Here is a 27475-nt window from a genome sequence, read left to right as displayed (position 1 = left end):
CTTTATTTCTCAAGATATTCCAAATTTATAATGAAGCCGTCTGCCAATCACAATGATGGAGACATGAGCGTCAACACTAAAGCGTGTTTGCCAAAATAAATAAGAGAGTTCATCAATATGTGGTTCAATTATACATATCGTGTAAGATGGTACTAGTTTCACAAATAAGGTCGAACTGATCATGAACTCAAGATAAGCAGGACTGTCTTCATATAAACGTATAATATTAAATCAGAAAAAAGTAATGCTATGTCAACTGACAAAGAGAAAGGTAAGTTAGCTTAGTTCATTCAAACTATATTATACACTTCAATAATGTGGAATATAATTTATAATATAAAATTATACCAATGCGGTATTATCTCGACGACGGAGTCTTAAGCACGTAAATTCTTTTGTGAAAAATGTACATGTTATATGTCTGAGAATGAAATGCTTTCATTGCAGCAATTCTACTGCTTTTGGCGGTTTGCCTGCACGTGGACACAGGTTTTGGCTCATGCGTGGACCTGGATGTAACCGGCTGCCGGACCAACCCACAACTCTGTCAAGACCCCATTCTCGCAGAGGTCACGTGTCCTGTTATGTGTAACAGATGCTGTGAGTAATGTAAACGTTTTTCGAAAACATTGTGTAATAATATTTATGAAGTGGAACAAGTTGCGAATACTGTAGCACACCTCTCAAGACAACCTAAATCGTTAACGACACATGCATCTTTCGCTGTTTTTGCGTTTGTTTTTTTCCAAATCTAAATTTACTGGGTTTGCCACATAAATACAGGAATTTGAAAATAATGAGCTTCGGTATATGTATATGTTCTAGTAACGTGCCATTCGATATTTTTTCATTTACTTTTATAAATGCATTTTTGTTATCAAAGACATTTCTTGTCTCTCTAGTGTTGTTGTTTTCATAAAGACTTCTGAAATGGTTGTCGAGTAATTTAACGTTGAATTAGAATAACTACTTTACTTTTGTTGACAAGAAAGCAGACAATCAGAACCGTGTCGAAATATTTTGAAAACAACATATCCATATAAGATCAATTTTTCCAGCATCTGTTCCACAAACGACGCCATCTTCCTCATCGGGTAAATGACTTTTTAATAGATTTAGAAACAACTTTTTTTACCATTTTTAAAAAAGGCCACCAGTCTTGAATACGCACAGATAGATGTAAATATTAGCCTTAAAACTATTGTATTTCACAAGGGACTAAAATGAATGCAAATTTCACATACAAAAGAAATGGACAGAGGTTGGTACAGTTTTATCAGGTCGAGACAAATACAAATATTAACCAAGACAAATACAAAAACTAAAATGCAGCAATTGTTTTATTTTCAAATACTATGATGAAACGAATGATAAACAAGTAAAGATAGAAAACGCCCCAATACTAAACATGGTCCTTTATGGATATATGACAGACTAATCATTACTTTACAATGTATCGCAAGGGCAACAGACTGAAAAAAATGGAAAAAATATCACTATTTCAATATACACTCGGAAGGTATAGATCATTGAAGTCGGCATGAAAGTGTCCATGATATACTAAGCAAGCTAGAATGACATTGTCCACATTACACTGGGCCAGCTAGTAAGATGTTGTCCACAATACATTGAGCCGACTTACATGACATTGTCAAAAATATACTGAGCAAACTAGTATAACGTTGTCCACAATATACCGAGCCAACTCATATGTCATTGTCCACAATATACCAAGTAAGCTAGAATGACATTGTCCACAATATATAGGGCAAACTAGTATGACGTTGTTCACACTATACTGAGCAAACTCATATGACATTGTCTACAATATCGAAGCAAGATAGAATGACATTGTCCACAATATACCGGACCAACTAGTATAACGTTGTCCACAATATACTGAGCCAACTAGTATGACGTTGTCCACAATATACTGAGCAAACTAGTATGGCATTGTCAACAATTTACTGAGCCAACTAGTATGACAATGTCCGCAATATACTGAGCCTTCTAGTATGACGTTGTCATCATTACACGCAGACATTTTGTATGGCGTTGGCTACAATTAATTGATCCAACTAGTAAATAAGTGCCAGCCAGGCCAATGGCTTTCACAGAAATGAAAGCAGAAGATAGCGACATTCTTAGTCAATACAAACGCCTGCAATTCCAAACATAGTCATTTTTAAATAAATACAGGTCTCAAATCGAAAAATGGGAAGTTCCCAAATAGTTGACTTACTGAAAGGCCATTGCCCCAATTTAATGATTTGTTAAAGAATAAAACTCCCAAATTCGTGAACATAGTGAAAGACACAAACTCTCAGATTTAATTCACAACACATGTATTGGACACAAATGGGTAAATTTAATCCAATCGTGCTATTTATACGTTTCTTTCCTGATCACTGATGCCCTAATGAAAAATAGGTTTGACGCCACGCTATACGGAAATAATCATAGAAAAATTCTGCTTTTATTGTGACTTGTAGCCGACTTCATTATAGTATTTATTCTTCTTTTCAAACGGAATTCAAAGTACCAAATGGAAGCTAGGAACTGCAGATTTATTTTCAATTGCATGAAATTCAGATTTAGTATTATTTGATAATGTCATGATACTATAAAATCCAGCTTTGCTTGCCGCGGTTCACTGTATCATGGTTATAACACACACATGTCCACCTCTCAAAAGCAACGGATGTATCAATATTTAAATATATTAATTTCATATCTTAACTTATTGTGTATCCGTAATAATCTTACGGAGCCTGAAAAAAATAATAAATAAAATTAATCTAACATCAACATTTCCTTTTGAAGCTGGGGTACTCATAATTAGCCTATTCCATTTGATCTTCCTTAAAATGAGTGATAGCGTATGTGGTCAAGACAATCGCAGTTAACCAACATACAACTTCAACATTTGTGATCAATGAGCAAGTTGCATAACTTGTCATATTTCATTCTACTTTACACACTTGATATTGTAATTTTGATTTGTTTTAGCCCTCGAGTGTTACAGTTGCAAGAATGTAAAGACGCCATCAACATGCAACCAGACACAACTGTGTGGCTTGGGACAGGTTAGTGTAATGTTACGAAAATATGGATATTTAAATATCAACAAACTTATGTGGAAGTATGTTATGGCTAAAAACAAACATTACGAAAATGAAAGATTGTATATTGAAATATCAAACTTGAAGCTTGTAGAAATAATGTGAACGTCCAAAAATATATATACAAATATATAGTTAGCTATTTTTCCAGTCATGCTTTATGGAAAGAACAGTTACAGCGCATGATGTTTCATATGACATGGGATGTCTAAGCAGCAAAGTGAGTTGTTATTTATTTGTATCTTCAGTACATTACAGTTATACTTCCTCATTATTAACATTGCATTAAAAGCATGTTTTCATTTATAATTACTGAGTATATAACTTTGAGTTATTTTTCGATCAGCGTGTACACATGTTATCGATGAAAGACTTATCACTAATTTTGATAATCTATTATTTGAATTCTTTATTTATTTTACAAATATAAAATGGAAATAATTGACTTATTGATACAACTAAGTAATTTTACATAGGGCATACATAACATAATGAAATAGTCACATCGTTTTTCATTCCTTTTAAATAGCAATATTTAACTAGAATACCAATTGTGTCCGTGCATATGTGTAAACGTTTCTGAGTCAAAAATAATTAAGTCGGAGTTTGACTTGTGATGCACATTGCATAGCGAACGTGTAATTAAATAAGCAATGGTTCCAGATACCAGAATGATTTACATGTCAACAATATCTCGTGGTGGTATCTTTACTCAAAATAATACAATAAATAGACTAAACATCTTTTGGAAAATGGCAAAAGGTTTTGTCAACAAATTATTATAACTGTTTCTTGAATTCTATTTTCTGAATCACTACATTTAGTTTCGATAAATAAACAGTTATAACCGATAATGTTGATGGTGTATTATAACATATGACCGGATTATTTGAAAGCAGTATTCAAAAAGGCTAACTCTGTTAATAGGCACAATTCAACTCACGACGACATTGTTGATAACGTTTCTCTATGTCATCGAAAAATTATGAAACTGAATGGATTAAAGGACAATCACATTCATGATATTCACTTCTACAGCCTGTCTATCTTTCATTGAAGTATAGCACATTTTGAACTGCTATTCTAGATTTGTTGGGTTTTCTCTTTACAGATGTGCACACTATCGGGTAATGTGCCTGAAATCGTCGGTCGCTCAATTGAAACACGACAACAACCATCCTGCCATGAATGTTGCACGGGAAGCCTCTGTAACATCCAATTATGTAGCATAAGTAAATGTTCCCTTTATACGATACAAATGTTGGTGTTACCTTCGTGTACACCCATGCTTCAAATAGAAACAACCTTTATTCATCGGCATTCACAGTTAACTTATATTACTGAAAAGTATAACGTTCCATTCAAAGAAAGAAATGTTAGACAGTGAATTTACATATAAGAATTACTTGAACCAATACTGCTACAGAATTCACATGTGGGGATGAAAATATATAGCATATTCCTTAGACCTTGATTACGTGACAAAGGGAACTGAGAAAGTTAAAAGTTTCTTATATTCATATGAAAACATCCAAACGTATTCCACAGTTTATAAATAGTCAATCTTTTTAATCCTACTATTGTGTTACATTTTTAAAACCAATTATTATGATTAAACTGTATATAAATAGTTTCGGCATTATTTACTCAACAGATGACTGCAGCGAAGTATTAAAACTGGGCCTGTCGCGCGGGTCTGGTGTGTACAGAATCACGCCCTGGAACACGCACAGGGAGGTGGAGGTGTACTGTGATATGGATACAGAAGGTGGAGGGTGGACGGTAAGTATGTTTTGTTTAAATTAAGGGTACGCTGACAATATTTGTACTGTTAATGAAAAGCAGCTTCTATAAACGATAATATTTTTAAGAGCCAGGTCAATAAATATTCGTGCATTTGAATGTAGGATATATAAATAAATGTTTCGAAAAAAAATAATTATAAAGAGGTTGGAAACCACTTGTATGAAAACGAGTATGTGTGGGTTACTTAAAGTTAAGTGTACATCGTACAAGCTTGGCACGACTGGTACGACAATACAATGAAAACATGCCGTTTTTCGTCTCAATAAACTCCAGAAAAGATGCCGTGTATGCCATATATTCTATATCGGCGTCTTCAAAGACGTTTTGAGAGCATCTATGCATAATGCATTATCCAGGACTTTAAATATACAAACAGTTTGTAATAACCATGCTTTCAATATATAGGTGTTTCATAGACGCTGGGATGGTTCTGTTGCCTTCAACAGGAGCTTTGTGGAATACGAGAGGGGATTTGGCTAATTTGATGGCGAATTTTGGACGGGTCAGTTCCTACGAAAACGAAACATTTTCTCGTATAAACAAACGATAATGAATTGCTACAATTTGTTATAATTTATTACACATAAATATAACATCACAAAACATCTCAGAAAATTCACAGAAATTAAAAAAATGGCTGTTTACAAACATTTATTTTGACGTAAGGGTTTTAAGTGGTATGCGTAACGTTAGTAACACTAACTGAGATTAAGTGTTTATTTACGAATAAACTAAAATAGTGAGTTTCAATGCCTATAAACATTGTATGCTCTGTTCGATGAATGCCTTACAATATGTACAAATACTTTTCACTCTAAGAAACGTTGTACATTGTTTTGGTGTTACTACATATAGAAATGTTCGTACCCATATCCTATAACATCCGAACACGAGTACACATCCAACACCATTGAAAATGTAAATTAAATTTATCTTATCTCACAGGTCTGAGTCTTATTCACTTAATGACAAGCCGGGCTAACATGACGTTACGCCTGGATGTGAGTTTACCAAACGGAACCACTGGATTTGACGAGTACTCGGGTTTTTATATTTCTCCACCAGACCAGTACAACTTTAACGTTGATAGGAGAATCAACTCAAGTGGAAGTATGTTATTCGTGATATTTGCTAGGAGTTGTTATGCCGTTAAAGTGGTCATAAAGGCATATCATGAATCAGCTTTGTACATAGCTTAAGTTAGTACATATCAGTGTATATAAAACATAATTATTTACCATTGCTCAGTATATCAGTCCTATAAGTTACTAGGAGTTGGTTTATTATTTAAATACATATTATGGTATGATTTATGCACAGATAATAATTACTTGCCATATTTGTTTTTAAATAATTCTGCGCTGGCACATTTAAAAAGCGCAAAAATATCGCTTTTTTATCTCTACACTGGATTGCATCAATAGACTTTAAGTTAAAAATTAACTCATCTTTATGTATGAAATTAAATTAAAATGTGTTTACAAAAGGTTTATTTTTTTATGTAATTTATTCAAATTCCAACACTTTTTAAAGAGTTTTAATGATAATGGTTTTATATGGATACACCCTATTTGCAGTGTCCTATTATTGGCTTCTGTCCAACACTGGCAATAATCTTGATATGAACCACCAGGCGTTTTCAGCATATGACAGGGACGTGGACAACCGGTATTATAACTGTGCAGGCAGATATGGAGGAGGCTGGTGGTTCAATGGCTGCTTCCACACTATCCTGAATGGTCCGTACTCCCATGGATATTTTTATTATAGCTCATTTACACAACACCAAAGACTGAAGACGTCTAAAATGATGTTTCGAATGAGAAGTTCAGATTAAACGTGATTGTTGCAAGTGTTAGCTCATTCCCGAAACATACAAAATGGACATATTTCAACTGATTTAATTAAGCAATAATGTTCAATTCCAAACATTTGTGTGACTTGCTAATCCAGTTGTATCACAAATATGTTGGTGTATTTAACATTAGCGATGACGGAGAGGTACTCCATTCTGAACTAACACATAGTAAATATTACAATAAAAACATTTCTAGCCCAAACAGAAGTATTGTAAATAGTTAGTTGTAGAAAAACGCGGGAGACTGAACACAAATAGTATTTAAACTACCGAGACAACCCCGGTAGTCAACCATTTTAACAAGGACTCTTTTTAAACGCGCATTGCTTAAACTCACATAACGAGAGACACACAGCGTGCAGAAAACCTAAACATGAACATATGTATGAATACATGTTATTTTTTATAATCAATTTCGCGGTTGAATGAAGAATGTGTATTCTTTTTAATAACGTGTTAGTATAAAACCAATATTTCAGAAGGAATGGATACTATTTAGGAGGAAACATGTCAGATATGTCTTGATTCTTTCGAATTTGTTATGAAAATTAAAATGTCGTTATGTTACGTGACTCTATGAATTAGTTAAAGAACCCGTAAGAGCTCAACATCAGCTGTTGATGCTATCCAGTTGACTGTAGCTGGGCTTTTATTTGGATATCAACCACCGGCCTTCAACCTGAACGGGGGCAACGGGGACAATAGTGACCAGCAAACGACAACAGTGCACAACAGTTTGGCTGGTTCAATAACTGCATGTACAATTACCTGAAAGGACCACACACCACTCATCACTTTTTTGTCAAATCTCATAAGAAGGAGTTTCAATGAGCATTTAACACGTTTTCTATAATCGTACATTTTAAAGAACAATTCAAATATTTCAATTGTTATTTTGTTTTCAAAATCATGCAAAATTATGATCTTAATACGATTTTTGTTTAGATCAGTGACTTTTCGTGTTAGTAAACTCAACAATTTATCTTAACTATTTTAACAATTGGCCGATTGTTCAGATGCTTGTTAAAGTTACCAACGTGATTAACGGCATTGTTTTTAACTCTCCAACGTGACTTTTTTGAATATGTGCTCACATAATATTAACAGTGCAGCGGAAACACTTGTCTAAAATTTTGCTTAATATACAACATATAACATGGCCAAGTGTATTCAATAAACCTTTAGAAAAGTAACAATTCGAGCTGGAAATGATGACGTTAATAACGTTGTTAATTTTAACGAAATATTGGACACTCGATCAAACAACGCTTATTTTCAAACAATGTATACATCAATTTCCGTCTAAAATATGTTGGTGTAATGAAATTGATTGTAATGCTCTCATGGATTGAAATCAAAGTTGTTTTTAGAAGTGAAAATCGTTCGTTGTTGTAATTGTGAGTTTGCGCCATGCAGGTAAAGTCTACAAATGATAGCATATTGCCTTTGACATTGAACTCAATTTAAACGGCGTGATTTACAACAAAAATAGAGGAACGGGCACGCGCCGCTGCCACTTCTACAGAATTGACAATATCTCGCGTAACACCTCTGCATTTTGAATATAATATCCCTGCCAAGAACTATACCGGACTATAAGTACAATAAGGTTAAGAGTAGGATTCAGTTTAGTATCAAGTAAAGGTATATTGGTGTACAAACGTGTTTCAATGATGCTACTACGTGACGGTCTGTAATTTTATATTCCTTCTTCGTCTGTGAGTATTATAGTCGATTATTTTCATAGACCAATAACGCAATGGATAAGGCTCGTCACGAACAAAGAAGAAGGTACATGATACATTCCCCAGGATAAATACTCAAAAGCTGCTTTGAGGTATGACCAATTAAAATAATCAAAGGCGGATTTATTAGCTTCCATATTACATTTGTATTATTGTTAACTACAACAAAAACAACGGATAAAATGTATTGCTGTTTCCGGGAAAAGTTAGAGGCGAAGTGTTTTCATCGATTTCACATAAGGTAGGGTTGAAATTTTATCGACGTACGCATTTATAATTGCTTCACAGACAATGCGAAGAAAAAATGGACCACTTTGAACGAAAAGACTGTGCTGGTTTAAAACAGTATTTATTCATATGTTGCTAATATATCAGCATGTTACAAGTATACTGGGTAAGGATTGAAGAGATAGCTTAGAGCTTAGATTAAGACTTCTTTACTTAAAAAAGACTGTGTTAGTTGTTTAAGAAATGGAAAAGTGATAGCCAACCTAAATCCATGAGTCAGCACTGTTTAATCCATTTAGTAACTAAGTAATTAATGTATAGTGGTATCATGTAGCCCTTACATCAAGCTCATCGAACATGATATGCCACTCAGCCTCAATTTGACTGCATTTCCAACTCGGCCATGATAAATTCAAAGCCTCCGAAGTGAAGCTTTATTGAAGTCCATAGTCGTTTGAAGAAGCTCCTTTGCCATCTCCATTAGCTTTTGATCTAAGCAACATCTTCTCCGTCAACAGCTTTTTTGGATAGTTATGTGTTCGGGCTGTTTGACAACAACATTTAAACAACATATCCTCTTTTATACTGATTTTGACATATTCTGATATTTTTAAGTAATAATCTTTAACAAGCATTCTTTCTTCTTATCAAGGATTATATAGCCACTTAAAAGGCAATATATTTGATAAATAAATTCCTATTCGCGAAAATAATGGTAAAACTGATCACCTTTTTTACATGCAATCGGTAATGGATTAATTGTTTTATGGTGTCAATCACCGGTTTTGACCGATTATTTTGATAAATGGGGAAATTTCCAGAAGTTGAAATGTTTTGCTAAGATTCCGCATGACTTCTGCCTCAGAACGGTTTCAACAAGGTATGAGAAAAGGTCATGCATAGCGATGAATATTGCATGGAATTTCAAATTTACTAACAATAAAAAGAACGTTTAAATGCTGCCATGTTGAACTGAATCAATAAATATCGAGAAATACATGAAGCTAATTATAACCAGAAGATCTCTTTAACAAAGAGGTAAAATACGAAAACATAAACATACCAACACATGCCAAAAGTAGTGTTGCAGGCATAGTTGCATAAATTTGGTGTTGCCTTATTTCGAGAGAAAGCGGTTAATTAAAGTAGGGATTAAGAGCAAGTGAATGTACATTGTACATTTTTAAAATGATGAGCATAAGGAGCTACGAGTTATACCCATGGTTATTATTCGTAACTTTTCTCTCTCTGACTCCAAAACAGAAGAAATTGATCCTTATTTGGAAATGTTGCGCTGATTAAGAAGTAATAAACTTGTTGGTATTTGCAGTTTTACGATAATAGAATCAGGTAATGTTCGGTTAAACATTCAATGTTAACTGTTTAGTCATTAATTGAACATACGTTCAACTGCTTGAACTTGAATAACATAATCTGTTCATGACTGCATCGTACTTTTGAAATAGTTTTGCATGAGGTGCTTCCTCCATCTGCAGAAAGAGTTGGGATCTCTAATCAAAGAAGTACTTGAGGTTTACCTATAAGTTATTATTTTTGTTATTCTTAAGTTTCTTCAAGTTAATGCATACTTTGGTAAGATTTACCTTTTGCGTTTTTTCTTTGCTTAGGATTGTTTGGATAAGAATGGGTTTGTGCACTTAAACTGCTTTAAGCTCCCAGTAAATTTACATTTTACTGACCGTTCCAATGCAGTACCTAACAATCTTTGATAAACATACCTAGTTTGTATATATATAGTTTGTATGCCCTGTGCTGTTTGTGGAGTTTTGTGCTGTTCTTCCATGTTTCTTGTTTGTGAGTTAATGTTCTTTGTCGTTGGCGTTTACCTAGTGCCATTAAACCGGGTTTATGTTTAAACTTTTTGCTACTGAGCTTGTTTCTGTAGCTTTGCGCATAAATACTGATCGTTGGTACTTTTATTACTTGCACCTTGCACTCGTATAGATCACATACTATTTATTTCATATATATACTTGCTTTCTTTTGGTAAAAACAATATCGCAATTGCATGCTTTAATTTTTATGGTAACTATAAATCCCGTTGCATTACAGTCGTGTATAATCTCCTCATTTATAAAAAAATGAAGCGACCTTTTTATAAATAACTAATAAGTGCAAGCATGGTGTATGGATGGAATGGTTACAGTAATTCGATATAGATTACATACTCCTAAGTTTGATGCAAACGGACACAAAGACAATAATAGCTTTGTGGCCTAAATTCCACTATTGAAAACACGCAAACGTTTCACTCAAAATAGTTTTCACCTCATTGTGTACACATTATTTTCGTTTGAAAGTCAAAATAATATTGTTTTAAAACAATAGAAGAAATATGTCGTATCAATTTTTTGCAATCCCAATTGTGGACATAAATATTTTTGCATTAATGTATGGTAAAGTGCAGAATCTATTCGTAGTTGCGCAATAGACATTTAACCTGGCATTTTGTATTTTATATCGTGATCTTCCTTTGGCCTCGACGACACTTTAGGCACAAGGATTGTCCTGTCGTGTTTATAGAGTCATATTTGTTTACTTAAATTGATAAGACTTTTAGTGCGCATGATCAGATTTGGTGTTCAAAGATTAGGCATTATATCTAAGGTTAGTTGTAATCCGCTTTCGATTGTATGTGATCAGTTTGTCGTATTTGTGTATGTGGTGTTCAAACGCTTGTGTTTTCTAGTTCACTGTTGTTTGGCCATTGCATTGGCGGCGTTTCCCTGCAGTTTGCATTGCATGTTTGTCGAAATAATGAGACTAATTGTATATCAGGATTGCTTAATTAATCGTATGAGTAAAATTATGAACGTGAAAAGGTCGTTTGTACTTTGATCAATATAGAAAATTAAATTTTATTGTAAAGGTTATAAATACGTTATTTAACCATTATTTAACAGGTTTGCATTGTTCAGCGTCAGGCCAATGAATTTGGAGAGATCGTGTACGATCTCAGAAGTTCCCCAAGCACTGTAGGTATATCATAATTAAGCATCAGGTGAAACACTCACGAACCGGTCTAAACCCCAATCGAGTTTTTATATAATTCTCCCCGACTGTGACACGGCGATTACCCCGACATTTTGAATATAACGAGTTATACGCGATTATTTCTGCGATGATAATCATGCCTTATTTCACATCTTGCCTTTTTGTTCGTTTGATTTTTAAAAAATATATTGTTTTCTTGTTTAGGTGAAGTATTGCTTGTGCAATATCAAACTATGTTTAACTATAGTCCACTTGTCACAATTATTCATTATTTCTCTTGTAAAGTTTTAAGTCATTGACTTTGCAATACGAAGTCGTATGTATCCTTTCAGACATGTACGAACATCACTTCTGTATCTCAAAGCAGCCGGTGTACACATTGTTGTGACATTGATCTTTGTAATCACGTAACCTGCAATGCACAAGGTGAGGATTCTACAATAAAGTTTACTTGACTTGGTGACCAGTAACGATACTCACATTCGCCTAAGCCAGATACAAAGAAAATCAACTCTGCTTCCATCGGTTTTCAGCGATGTTAATGCTACATAAATTACAATGAAATGTACATTGAATGGTAACCAAATGTTTATAATGATAATGAAACGGAATGATTTAACTATCAGTAAAGTATTTCCTTTCAGACTATCCTGCCCAAAGAGGTCCAATCTGTTACAACTGTCAGAACCCTACGCCGTCTGGAAGATTCCATGATATCGAGTTCTGTGAACAGAATAAGGTAATTTTTACGATTTATTAATAAAATATTTATTACTTTGATTTATTTTCCGGTCTTGTGTATCGAAATCTTTATTTGATTTATTCTAGAAAATTGAAAATCCCTGAAATCCTGATATCCTCATATTGTTTTGGAATCCTTTGTGTACAGCAAAAATAAACAAATAAATGTCTATTTTTCTAACAGATTATAATTGACCAAAATATATCAATTAATTTATTTTAAACTAACCTTATAGGAAAGTATCTTATTTGTAAATTAAATATCTTAAACAGGTTGGACTTGGGCGTTTCACAGTCTTGTATTTAGAGATTACACTATTCATCAATTGATTTTTATATTAAGACCATACGTATTGATCCACAAAAATAACATATAGTAGATGTGTACGGTGATTAAGCCCATGAGATGGGTAATTAATTTCAAGGTATCGCACGTGTTGACAATGAAATAGTTATTTGTTACAGTTATCCAAGATCGTGTGCAATGATATTTCGTGAACTCACGACTCATTATTTTAAAGATATGTAGATTGCGGAATAATAGCGATATCCAATCTATTTGGTCCGCAGTTACTTTGTTTCGTTTGTAGGTAATCTCTAACCAGACAATTCTGCGTGTAATGGTCTCAAGTTGTTCTGTAATACTGAATTGATTTGTAATCAGACGTACCCCGTCATACGCCTCTGTAGAGCTTTATTCGATAACATAGTATATCATGATCAAAATTGTCTATATATTCATAAATTATTCAGATATGTAAAGTGGCTGCGAGGAATATATTCGGCGATATTTGTTATACTTCGTCATGTGAACTTCAGCATGTAAGTTTTAGACCTAACTAAGCGTATTCTTAGAATTGCATCAAATCTGCTAGTTTTGATAGTGGATAAAGGTGTTTGTCTATCAAAATAATGTTTATATAATCAATTTCAAAACTTAAACAACATGCACAGATTGGTTGGAGTAAAAGGAGTTGGATCGCATCATTGACATATGTCTTCAACAGTCCGTAAGTCTTCCTTTTGAACCAAAATTACAGGCGCTCTTTAGAGCGACGAACCTTATTATGCAGGGAAAGATGAGTTAGGCCAGGCAAACTTTTATTTGAATGATACATATGTAAGCCAAATACTTGTTGTTACAGTATTAAGTCCAAACTGTTTTGACAAAATGTTTGTTATATAAACGTGAATGATACTTCAGACCTGTGGACGGTACCACGGACCAGGAATAATTGGCAAACGAGAGGCCGAGATCGTCCGTTCAAGCGAAAACATCCACGTATGCGATGCTTGCTGCTCCACAGATCATTGTAACAGAGATTGTCAAACAGGTAATAAGGTTGGCTCATGGTAGGACAACGCAATGGTGTGTTATATATAACTTCAAACTTACTAGAGTGAACTAATATACCACTTCATAGGTTGATTTTTTTATAAAGCATGTCAAAATATGGGTCTGCTACAACTTGTAAGGACGACAAATTATCAAATAACAAAAATAAAAAAGAAGTTTTACTTAATTATTAATGAATATATACACTCTTTGACTAGAATTGGAGAAATAATAAGAAAAAAAATAAGAATAAAGGAGCCAAATTAAAAAAGAAAAAAAAAACCATGAAAATCATGAGCTTGAAGTGATAATGGACTATCAAGCTACGACACATTCTGGTGCAAAATTGATCCGTTCTTAATTGCATTACTTTATGTTCTAAATAATTATAATTCTATCATTTGAGCTCTTTTATTGATTTATGCATATTTAATACATATTTCAGATTTCATGAAAACCAGATAAAAATTCATAAACTAATTGACTGGGTTCTCATTTTCTTCTGCTTGAAGAATAATTTGCTATTTCATATTAGCAATGCAACGTATCGATGGCCAATGGGCTGAGTGGTCGTCTTGGGATTCTTGCTCGCTCAGCTGTGGTGACGGCGTGCAATCCAGACACCGAAAATGTACAAATCCTTCACCGACAAATGGCGGAGTAACGTGCTCAGGACAAGTAAACGAGTCAAGGGCCTGTACAATACAAATATGTCCAAGATGGTTTGCAGGGAGTTCAACATTTTTTTTATATTATTGTTATGTAATATCGAAACATGGTGATGGCGTTGTGACCAGAACACGATCCTGTTCCAACCCAAGTCCGGAAAAAAAAGGCGGGAACAATTGCTTGGAACTTGACAATGAGAGAAAATCATATCAAATGCCACATCATATTGTGTGTAAAACTTTATTTATTAATGGATGAGACTATAGCCTGCATTTGTCTGTTTTCAACATGTCTAATCAATACATATATCAAGTGACGTAATGATCATTTTTCACAAAATTACAATAAATTTCATATATTATATACTGCATGTTGATCAATATCTACATAACAGATGACTGTAGCGATGTTTTAAAACTTGGCCTCTCGCGTGGTTCAGGAGTCTACAAAATCACGCCCTGGAACATGCACAGGGAATTTGACGTATACTGCGATATGGATACCGAGGTTGGGGGATGGACGGTAAGTATTTTGTTGCTTATATCTAATAATTTATTCTGCTAAACTGATTATGAGCCTTGTTGTATAGTAGTAGTACGTGTGTAAGGATAATAAGTGCTACAATGTTTGAATGTTAGATCAAGAATGTATTTCTTAACCAGAAACCATTAGTTTGATAAATGGTATATTTACAGTGTCCGATTTATACCTTTTGTCCCAAACTGCTACTAGAATGGATATCAACCACCAGCCATTTACAACATACGACAGGGATGTGGACCAAGCCCCTTCTGACAACTGCGCCAAGAATATGGAGGTGGCTGGTGGTTCAATGAGTGCATGTGCAATAACCTGAATGGACCGTACACCAGTCATCTGTTTTATTATCAGTCATTTAAATTTGGCGATCCTGAAAGACTGATGACCTCAACTATGATGTTCCGATCGTTAAGTTAAGGTTGACTGCAGTATTTCAGCATTATTAGTGCGCTTGTTTTTTATGTTACAATTAGCATGATTGAAATAATGTTCCGTCGCTGTCTGCGCTGATTTACCCGTATAAAAATGTACACATTGGTTCCCGAGTCTATCGTGTGCATATTTAATATTTGAAAGTCACGTGATTAGTAAAGATACATAACCCCAACCTGTTCTTGAATGATCTGTTTTAACTTGGAACACAAACCCAGTAAATTTCGAATTTGAAGGAAACGCAAAAACTGCGAAAAATACATGTGTTGTAAGCGATGTGATACATCAGTAAGTAAGATTCAAAGTGTTGCAAACAACGATTTCAATTTTCTGTTAGCTTTTGACAATTTGCATTCCTTTTCGAATTGTACCATCTTGTGCCTTGATGTTTTCATGATGGGTATGCTACATTATTCGCAACGTGTTTCACTTCATAACTGTTTGTGCAATAACTTTTCCATAACTCCCGGCATCTGTAACACATTACTTGAAACGTGACCTCTGCGAGAAGTGGGTCTTGACAGAATTGCGGATTGGTCAGGCAGCCGGTCACATCCAGGTGCATGCAAACCGCCCAAAACAGTATACTTGTTGCGATAAAAATATCATACACCCATCTTAAAGAAATATTACACACTAATGAGGGACATATGACAAAATAAGGACCGGTCAGTCAGCCCCAGAAGGTGTATATGGTCCGAGGGGCTAGCATAGGTCTATTCACATTCGGAGGCAGACTGGCCGGTCCTTGTAATGTCATATGACCCGAAGTGGTGTTTTATATTTATTATATTACACTAAACACTATTTAACAATTTAATAATTCTAAAGCGCCTTTGAGGTGTTTTTTAAAAGATCTAATAATGTTTACTTGCCAATGAAATGTCGTTGTGAAAATTAAAAGCAGTTTAATGACTTCAGCTGTCCATATTATATGATGTCAGGTGTCCATATCATATTTTAGCGAGGTCCGGACCGGCCTAAAATGATATAGACCATTTGAATAACTGGATATTTATTCAAATGCATTGATATACGACCGATCAACTTTATATATACGAAGAAGGGGCACATTTATGTAAGGTATAATATTACTTAATAAATACATTTTTCACAAACAATTATATGTACTTAAGACTAAGTCGACGAGTTAGTATGACATTGATATGATTTTATATTATATAATATTCTACAACATTATTTTGTATTATACAGTTTTATGACCTAAGCTTAATTACCTTCATTTTTGTTAGCAGACCTGGCCTTACTTTTACAGGTTTAATATTATACGTTAATATAAAAATATTCCTGCTTATCTTAAATTCATGATCTGTTCGACCTCATTTGTGAAACTATTACCATCTTATACGATATGTATAATTGAAGCACGTATAGATGAACTGTCTCATATATCATAGCAAAATACGCTTTAGTGTTGATGTCAAGTCTCCACCATTGAGATTTGCAGACGGTTTTTGGTGTCATCCTTCATAACGCCAGTGACGAACCAGTTTTATTAAGTTATTAGCAAGTTATAAATTGACCATAATTTGATGCTGTAAATGCAGTATAAATTTTCAATATCGTGAGAAATAAGGTTGCAATAAAATTATCAACGTGTATCAATAACTGTGTTATTTATTTCATATAATTATGTTTCCAGACGAGTGAGAATATAAATTTGGATTTTACAGACTTCTCCCCTTTGATTATCGGAATATGTGCTCACCAACATCACTTATTTGCACGTATTTGACCAAAACATGAGAATATGTAAAATTTTGACTAACGAAAGAGGTTATCTTGTTCTCGATACTCTTGAGAAACCTGCTGGTATATATATATATATATATATATATATATATATATATATATATATATATATATATATATATACTGTTTGTGAACGATATATATATATATTTTCTCTCTTTTTTTTTGAATATTAAAACAATATTATTTATTGTGGTTAATCTTATTTGGGAGTAAGAGTGCATCTTTAACTGAAACGAATCACGTTACGTTTTAGGGTAGATTTTGATTTTTGTTCAGAATTTTAACATTTAACACAAGACATGGTCACGGCAATGCTTTGTGGAACCACATAGTTTATCATATGCGGAATTTCATTCCCCATTTTTTTAATTTCATCCAAAACATAAAATTAAGAAACACTAGACGCGTTAGAGCATTTTCATTGCAAAACAAAATGTTATGGCTCCAATGATTGCCCGCCGGGAATTTGTCATAAGACATACCGTTTTGAAAGTATTGTCGATGCGAAGGTACCTACAACTTACAATTTTCATATGATCTAAATAAATACTTCAAATTAATGCGGGTTCCTTTGAGTCTGAAACATTTATTACAGTTCAATGGTAGTTTTACCTTTAAACTAGTCAGATGTACAGATTGACAGTCAGGCCCGAATTTCTCGAAACGTCTTAAGCTTAACAGGCTTAAGTAGCTTATTTCAATTAGCCAAAATACATACTTTAATTGAATTTTGATAAATGAAAAATAGTTTATCGTGATTATTATAATGATAATTCCTATCTAAAGTATAAGAACTCCTTAAGAAGTGAATGTTACGCAATTTATTGAAAACCAAAAAAAGTTAGCTTAGCTTTATCCTGTTATAAGGGACTTAAGAAGTTTCGAGAAATCGGGGCCAGATGCTTTGCTTTGTTTTATTATAACGTGTGTTTTCGGTTTTGCAGAGATCAACAATCAACAGGTCGTCACTACAGGGTTCTGTGGGTACTCATTCGTTCCTTTCGAGCTTTGAGATTCAGCGTTTAACATGGTTTGGTCCGTGGCATGAAATTACACGTCTACATAAAGAAATTCTTTATTTCTGTTTACCAAAGTGCTCCATATGTTACAAAACGTAATTGCTATATCTCCTAATTAAACTTAACATACTTCTTTAACCTATTTTAGTATATAGTTTAATGGCTGTGGGCCTAAACGCGTCGTTTATTGTTTCCAGTCGGAGGATGCTACTACAATGGAAAGTCGTACACTCAAGGCCAGACCTGGGACGACGGTTGTATGTACGAATGTACCTGTGACGATGCAACTATGGGCAAATATAGCTGCTACAACAAGTACGTTTCGCAGTGTTCCCGTGCGGGACGCAATTTTCTAGTGAATACGAATTTATTTAAGCTCGATTGTGACGAAAGCTGATAGCTTTTGGTAGCAAACTCTAGTTACCTGGTAAGAACAAGTACTAGTGTCCATTTTTCATATACCATTTTTTAAACAACCCGAGTGAGGATCCAACCACCTCCTCTATGACAGGCGGTCAACTCTTCCACAAGACCATTATCATCATTTGTATTTATCAAAATTTGGTAAAGGCGACGCAACGCGGTGGTAAAACTATCGAAGAACAATGTTTGTCAAACTAAAATAATTGTTTATAAGCATACATTCTCGACCCAGTCCGATGACAAAGTCATATCTTAAAATGTAATCCCGAGTTACGAAATTGTCCTTGTCCGCTTAAGCGGTCGACCTGGCTTCGGCTTTGTGCTATTCTTCTGTATTCTGTTCATATTAGGGAAAATAAGACTCTGTATTTAATATTAACACTCCCCCCTGCCTCAACAGGTGTCCTATTTACTACAATATGCCACCCCAGTGTACGCTGGTGAAGAAGAGCGGCGGCTGTTGTTTAGAGCCCGTCTGCCAGTTCAAGGGAACCCACCTCACAACCAACGGCCAGTCAACCGGAACATACAATGGAATGGGTGCGTTGGTTCTTAATGTTGATAAAAATTATATACGGGAACGCTCACCTCCGTTACATACTGCAAACTTTACAAGCAACGTGTGCGGATTATTGTTATTCCAGGTTACTTAAGCTCTTTTTATATGACAAAAGTTAACCCTGGGGGCAAAGTTGTACCCGCGGATAATGAACACTAGGGGAAAATATGTGCATATAAACGCAAATGCCAACGGGACTAAACTTACCGTCAGAGGCAAATCAACATGGAGGCTTTTCTTTCAAAAAAAACAAAACATTTCGTTCAAAGATATGACCTCCTATTTTAGCTGATACCTTGAAAATTATGTCCTTAAACACATTCTTTATATTCTAATTTGTTTCATTATTTTTCTGAAATTACTGCAATATAATGTCCCTAAATTAGATTGGTAGCAATTACACACATAAACAATTGGCATTTTATTAAAGGAATATTTAAATTTATCAGTTAGAAATCATTCTAATACTCAACTTGACCTTTCTTGAAGTAATCACTGACGGCACGCCGAGCAAATGCCATTTGGTTTCATTGTGTTTCAATTTTTTATTGCAGCTGTATGTATGTACAAAAGCATTCCATACTACCAGGGCCAGACATGGCAGGACGGCTGTGACAAGACCTGCTACTGCCAGGACGCCGAGGTCGGACTGTACACCTGCCAGTCTGTGTATGTATAGCATAATGTTGGTATACTTGCCATTAACCGCTTTGCAGATCAATTTAGGCAAAACCCGTCAGAATAGATTGTTCTGATTGAAAGGCGGGAAAACCGAGAGCTGTCCGAAAATAACATGACTTTTTTATAAGAAATAATTAACAAATGTAAATATAATGTTTAATTGGGGCGAAAAAAACGGCTGACAGTTCCGGATTAAAACTAAAAAAAACAACAAAGAAAGCCAAGGGCAGGTAATTCAATTTTTAAGTAAAGCTAAGAAGAATACTCTCCCTTGATACTTATTAAATTTTATCAAAATGTGTTATCTATAAGGAAACCGAACCCTCTCGCTTATGCTGTAAATATAAATCTTTTTTCTATATACTCAATGCCACTATATTGTATCTTCGACACCACCTAGAAAGTTCTTTAAATGATTTGCCTTTATATAGCTGCGCCCACTACGACTCTGTGCCATCGGAATGCCACTTGGAGACACAGGCCGGCAAGTGCTGTGCGGAACCGGTTTGCACCTTCAACAAACAATATGGCCACTTCACTGGAACAGGAACGGTTTCCGGCAAGGGAACAGGTATATATTTCCATAATAAATGCAAGGAATGCATCTGCAATGTAATCGTTCCTACCCTCAGCGCTTTATTGATAGAAAATAGTTTGTTTTTCAACTGTTTACATTTATTGCGATATTTTATAATGATAAAACATTAAAGATGCACTCTTACTCCCAATCAAGAGTTACCACAATAAATAATATTGTTTTAATATTTAAAAAGGATGAATAAATGTCGAAAACAATGGTTCTTATGAAGGATACCTGAATTTGAAAGCAATGAGCCTAAAACGCAAAACTTCTACCTTATAAAACTTAAGTAGACCTCAGTAAGCATTCACCAATCATTTAATATTTTTGCGCTTTCTGCTATTTAATACACGGTTACAATCTTGTTAGGCCTAAAAAAAAAATACATTTGGTTCGGGTTACCCGACCCTACCTACGGAATAGGCGCCGACCCTAACGTTTTTATAGTCAGTTTGAAAAAAGATATGAAAAACTAAAAAAAAAAAAAAAAATATTTTTTTTTTGCTTTTCAATATGTACTTTAAAACCTTAATTGCTTATATAGAAGATAACTTTAACACCATTCTCCAATGATGAAAATGACATTCTTATATAAAGCCTAATAAAAAAATAAAAATAAAAAAAGCCTACCTTCCCTACCTATTTTTGAAAAGGATGTAACCCTAACCAAACAAATTTTTTTTTTAGGCCTTACCTGTAATTAATATTTTCCATAAATGCATTATTTAGTAACTACTTTGAGGTTAATCAGTCAAAATGTATGTTTGATAGACATGTGTTTGTATTGATTTTGAATAAGAGTTTCAATTTAATACAACTTACTTTATATCACATGTTTCTTTTCCAGGGGCCCTTCAAGTGACAACGCCGTTGCCATGTACCGATAAGATTCCTAACTGTGCGTCCTATGGCCAGGCAACATGCGCCGATGCGAACTATGTGGCCTGGGCACATGATCAGTGTACCCATTACTGCGGATTCTGTGGTTGGTATACATTTGGAGTTCCTCGGTCATTATTATCGGAAAACAACCTCGGATGTATATGGACGGTTAACAATGTCAGAAATCCGGGGGGTTTCAGTCCGCTGCAAGTAGATCACGTAGTAATTTAATTTAGCAGTTAAACTTAATGACTTAACTCTTAGAAATCTAAATTATATTTGCAATTATACACTTCACGGACAATCGGTTTAAATTAAGACCAACACATACAAGGTATAACACTACATTTAATTAATGATTAAATTCAAAATGTAACGAACTACATGTACTTTTACTGATTTACCGGCATACATCCGAGGCACCGTCGTTTTCGATAAAAATGGCCGTGGAGTTCTGAATGGTTGGTATATTGAAACCAATTTATGGTTTATGCTTGAACTATGTACTAACAAAAATAGTTTGGTGCGTCGCAGTTACATTGCCATATATTTTGTGAATGTATATACTAACAATACTGGGTCAGCCTCTGTTTATATTTACCGCTTCACCTCCTGAAAATCATTAACGGCTGGCCGCAGATTTCTGAAATAAATGAATTGAAAAACTTGAGAAAAACCTTCTTCTCTTTTGGCTGAATATAATTTTGATCACTAACACAAACACAAATATTGTCGAAGTTATTGACAGTTGCTGTTTTCTTTTGGCAGTATAAAGGTATTGTTTACGATGATAAAGTCCTTCTTATATACACACAACACTAATGTACAATTAACTGTAGTGAACTTATTCATATAAACAAGAAACATTGGCGACTTGGGCCGGGTTACGTTGAGATGCGATGCCACAGAGAATCCTTAGTAAAATTTGTATGAGTTTTGGCGAATCCATACGCTATGATTTGATCAACATATCGTAAAAGATACACGACAATTCGTTTGAGAGAGTGTTTACACCCCTCGACATGAGACTGTATCGACGGCGTGGTCTGTGTTTAACGTTTAACGTCTTGATTTCCAGATGGAACTCCGACCCCGGGACCAAACGGTGAGTGTAACCGTTTGTTAAGATTATAAACTTGATGTTATTGCTGTGGACTTATATTTCAATAAAAACATCCCTTTTAAACGTGGCTCTTTTACAAAGATAATCGAATAAAAGTTATAAAAATATCATAAGTAACAGTTCCCAAATCATTATTGATAAGCCTGGGATTTTTTATAAAAAATAGGGGGAGGGGCGTGGTCAAAGGGTTGTGTCAAAGCAGCGCACCCTGCCCCTGTGAAAACGCCGGCATATCTATATGGTTATTTATACATTTCACCATTTTCAAGTGAGGAGTAATTTCAATTGCAACTTTCATGCCAAAAATGACATGGAATTAAATATTACCATTCAAAAGTTTATTGTACTTACGGTTGACGTCTCGCTGTATTTTCTGTACAGACGTGTGCATATACAACGGCGTGGCCTACTACCAAGGCCAGCGATGGGACGACGGATGTGAACTGGAATGTGTATGCGATAACGCCGCCTATGGATTCTACAGATGTCAGAAAAAGTAAGATTATTTGACCATTGCTAAGGTATGCAACTGAGGACAAATTTACGAAGTGCTTACTTGTTGTATGAAAATATTTTGTACAGACGGTCGAAAAATCGCTCTAAAAGCTCTCTATATGCTTATTAAATATTGTTCTCCTTAAACCAATTTTCGGACCACTGTGCGCATGATTGTTGCAGAACTGAAGGTTAAACACCACTCTTGCTGTTCATCTCAGGTGCGCGGATGTCGTCAATCTTCCCCTGGGATGCTCGCTGGTGAAGAACACCGGCGACTGTTGCTCCACGATCCAGTGCACGGGTAACACCGGCACGTTCACGAGCTCCCAGACCATCACCGGAACCATCGGTGGCAACCCGGCCCCGCAGCCAGGAGGCACGGCAACCGGAAACCCAGGAAGCATGATAACTGGAGCGCTCAGTAAGAATTTTCATTGGATTTTGTTGCATTTAAATTATGTTTCATACATATACCAATGACTAGCAGTGAATATTTAACACCAAACAGGTGAAATAATCATCTATACTTTTTATCAGGCGGTTGTCTGTACAAGGGAGCGTTGTACCAGGTTGGTCGTCGCTGGGACGACGGATGCTCTTACACGTGTGTGTGCGCGGATGGATCTACCGGGCAGTATAAATGTTCACACAAGTAAGTAAATCCGTTTTAGATAATCATATTGATATATTATGCTATATACACATTTTAGAATGGGGGTTGCTTGTACATGTATCGTGAGTTTGAAAAGACAATAGTAAAGAATAAAACAAGGTACCCGAAGTGATGTTAAATCACAATTGCTTGATTAATATGAATGATAGCTAGTTGAATACGGTAGTGGCCTATTACGCATTATATTTTTTTCGATAAAAATGGCCGAGGGGTTCCGAATGATATTTTCACTCAAACCGGGGTTAATGGTTACACACTACTATTTCCCTATACATTTCAGTGTTAACGGGCAAAACTTCAGATCGGATAAAAATGCTATGTGTAGGGTTTCACGTATATGACAACCATGCATTTTCTTAAAATTCAGTTCAAAGTCAAATTATTTAAACAATACAAAAAGGTTTGTGACATTTCTCCTAAGAAAATTCGCTATAATACACTGCCGTAATGTTAGATATGGAGGATATGGTCAGCCGGTGATGCCCCAAGCCGGCACCCAGACTTCCGGTATGAACACTACCCCCTCCCCAGGTAGCGGCGGCACAGGCACCGTCATTACCGGAAGTGGTCGTAAGTATCTAATGACACATAAACCCGAGGACATGAAGTCATTTTGGCTGATTTCTGCCATTTCGGGCGATTTTATGGTCTTATATGAACCATACTTCGGCATTGGTATGCATACATACGGTGACCATTCGTCATTGGGCGTATGCTCGCCTTTCGTTGCGAAAATGCGAACACATGAAATGGCATAAATCAGTCACCATAGAAGTCGTTCCATCTGAAAAAAGTGGCATGGGATAAGATCTGAAGATCTCTGAAGATTAATGAATGCATCAGCAGCTAGTTAACCCGTCTCTGTTTTGTTTTGAAGATTTTAATAAATCTTATTTTTGCCATGATTACTTCATTTAAGACACATACGCTCTAAAAACGAGTTCTACCAATTTTCTTTAAATATCCAGGCGGATGTGTGTACAAGAGTAACACGTACGGACAAGGCGCCACCTGGGACGATGGCTGTCAGTATCGATGTGAGTGTCTTGACGCTACCGCCGGACAGTACAGGTGTACCGAAAGGTGAGAAACACATAGGCTATTCTGCAATTTTATTTCTTCCATTTACAAGAACTGTAAATTGATGAGTTGCATTTATGTTGACATTAAAACTATATTAACTTTAAGGCGGCATTTGCGCAGTTTTTCCCCACATTAAATAACAATGGAGGTAGCGTTTTTAACCTTGGTAAAGTCGTCGTCCTGGGTAGCGGCTACATTTGTGACGTACACACATTGAAGTTTGGCCATAATTTTGTGAACATGACATTGTTTTGAAATGGAAATTTTATATTTTATGTAGTATAATGTGTTTAGAATGAGACTTTCATAAACTAGTTTGTACTCCTGCGCAGGTGCCCGGCGTACGTGAACCTGCCTCCCCAGTGCAGCCTACAGACGGATCCACACGACCACTGCTGCAAGACAGTCCACTGTGACTACAATATGGTCGTCACCACGCCCGCCCCCATCTTCGCCGTCACCACACCGCCCACTGGAGATGGTAACATTCTGCATTTTAGACATGTTACTTTTATTTTATGTTTCCATCTTGCAACGATCTGGAAAAGGCTGCATTTTTTTCCGACGGATTTTCTTTTATTTATTATAATGAACCTGAAGTAGTATACATTGTGATGCTTGCCTCCATTGCTGCCTTGTACTTCAATGTATTGAACGTGTGACTAGGTCTGAAAGTATGATTTTATTACATTATTATCATGCTTTAATATTACGTTGTTTAAATAACTGTTTCAGCCCTGTGTCACTACAAGGGCCTGTATTACCGACAGGGCGAGTCCTGGTATGACGGATGTGGACTCCAGTGCCGCTGTGAGGACGCCCTGAACCACTACTACCAGTGCACGGACAGGTAAACATGGACACCCAACCATGATGGCAATGATTGTTTAACCATCGTAAAATATCTATTAAGTAGTAAACGGGATGATATTCGGAAAAACATGTAGACATCGTTTGAACTTTAGTCGAACCCCGTTTGGTCGAACTCGCTTACCTCGAATTCCTCGTTGGCTCGAACTGGATGTAAAGGACCGATTTCATTAAACTGAAGGTAAGCAATACCGTGAGTTCGAGCCAACGGGGATCTATTGTAGTCGTATATTACGATGGACACGACCATGACCTTACAAGTAACTTTATTTGTTTTCATTTGGATTCTCTTATTCATTTTTCCCTGCCCTATTCGTTGTAACCCTATTATGGAGTTTTTAGTCTTTAGATTGATTTGTGTCCAAAAATCAGATTCACTTAAATATAACCCTCTACAGGTGCCCCAAGTACACCAACGTGCCTTCCACGTGCACATTCGTCGCCGACCCCAAGGACCCACAATGTTGCCGGGTACCACAGTGTCAGAACGCCGGCGGAAATGTAGGAACAACGGGATTTGTTGGCGCCTTCACCGGATATGGCCACCCAACCAGCATCATATCTGGGCAGATCAGCCATACCAGTTACAACAGTAAGAACGGAGTTCTTTTTATCGCTGTGTAAGGTGATCAACCAATCATTAATTCAAACACAGATGTGGTATAGTTTTAAGTTACAAAATGTTAAATTTGAATATTGTTAATGTTTTAACCGAGTGCTGTTTTATATAGATATTGTGCTATTTAAGAAATAAATTAACACAATTGCTTTATAATCATAGTGATATTATATTTCATTACTTCTCTTATATATTTATATATCATAATCGTAGCATAATTCTGGTGTTACTCAAAAATGAAGTTCATGCAAAAAATGATATGATGGTTTTCAATATACCTTAACACCTGCCTCAGTTAATACCTTAAGGGTGGGGGGGAGCTAAAAACGTCCATCGTCCGGGTTTTTTATGGCAAAATGAATAAAATATGCCCAAATGCACCATTTCGGACTCGTAATTGTTGAGCTATTTTTGGGTGAGAACTCCCCATGCCAACACGTTATACCTAACCAATTTCGGTTCTGAGGGAAGGGCGCAGGTCAAAAGGTTACGCCCCTAAGTTACACCCCCTCTAACGTCATATATGGATGCGCCCCTGCTTAAGCACCAACACATATTTGCATCCTATTTATGAAGCCAAACTCTCTGTGACTTCGGCCAGTGTATGTGTATATAGGCATGGATAATGAATAATAAGTTTCATAAGCCCCCTTTCAAACTTTCAAATTGAATAACGAAAAGTGCCGACAAAAAACAGCTCCTCTTTAAAATATGTTTATTTAAGCAATCGTAACAACTCGGCCATCTCCGGCAAGCTTCGAGCCAATTCCTAAATCGATACTGGCCGAGGTGTTCCGATTGTCAGTTAAGCGATTAAAAAATAATATCGGCATTCGAATGTTGACTGTTCACACATTCCATGTTATTATGGATTGTGTTTATCTTGTTACATAACACTAGACACATATCAATATCGCAGTAGTATGGCATAAACGACCTCGATCTGGTCTGCAATTCCCAGTTCACGGCATCGAATACTGCTGCCTTTAATTACATTTTGAGTTCAAGGGGATCTAAATTGCTCAGTCCTGTATATATGTTTTTTATCCTTCAGGCAAATGTCTGTACAAGGGTCAGGTGTACGCCCAGGGCGCCACGTGGCAGGACGGCTGCGCCTACGACTGTGAATGTGTGGACGCCAGCAAGGGAATGTACAGGTGTAATGAGAGGTGAGTGACGTCATTTCCAGTGTAAGGG

General features: G+C 35.6%; 2 protein-coding genes across 2 annotated transcripts; both read left to right on the top strand.

The window, feature by feature from the left end:
• Nucleotides 1–249: 249 nt before the first annotated feature.
• LOC128221696 (fibrinogen beta chain-like) lies at nucleotides 250–6940 on the top strand. The gene is made up of 9 exons (XM_052930297.1): nucleotides 250–271; nucleotides 448–600; nucleotides 3010–3086; nucleotides 3274–3342; nucleotides 4234–4354; nucleotides 4777–4904; nucleotides 5334–5430; nucleotides 5874–6038; nucleotides 6506–6940. Exons 1-7 carry the CDS (start codon nucleotides 250–252, stop codon nucleotides 5406–5408), a joined length of 645 nt encoding a protein of 214 aa, XP_052786257.1. The 3' UTR covers nucleotides 5409–5430; nucleotides 5874–6038; nucleotides 6506–6940.
• Nucleotides 5912–27394, top strand: LOC128221695 (cell death abnormality protein 1-like; the record flags this gene model as incomplete). The annotated part of the gene is made up of 19 exons (XM_052930296.1): nucleotides 5912–6038; nucleotides 6506–6667; nucleotides 14915–15042; nucleotides 18213–18252; nucleotides 18485–18602; nucleotides 19111–19250; nucleotides 19824–19938; nucleotides 20382–20521; nucleotides 21378–21515; nucleotides 22491–22517; nucleotides 22917–23031; nucleotides 23252–23454; nucleotides 23571–23685; nucleotides 24161–24276; nucleotides 24675–24789; nucleotides 25122–25270; nucleotides 25525–25639; nucleotides 26058–26251; nucleotides 27333–27394. Coding segments are annotated over exons 1-19 (2319 nt in total), but the record flags the coding sequence as incomplete, so codon positions are not given.
• Between the last annotated feature and the right edge of the window lie 81 nt (nucleotides 27395–27475).

This window comes from Mya arenaria, chromosome 16 (assembly GCF_026914265.1).
Source record: "Mya arenaria isolate MELC-2E11 chromosome 16, ASM2691426v1".
In the NCBI taxonomy this organism is placed as follows: Eukaryota; Metazoa; Mollusca; class Bivalvia; order Myida; family Myidae; genus Mya; species Mya arenaria.
Note: the sequence above shows the minus strand (reverse complement) of the source record. Positions and strands in the feature narration are given on the sequence as shown.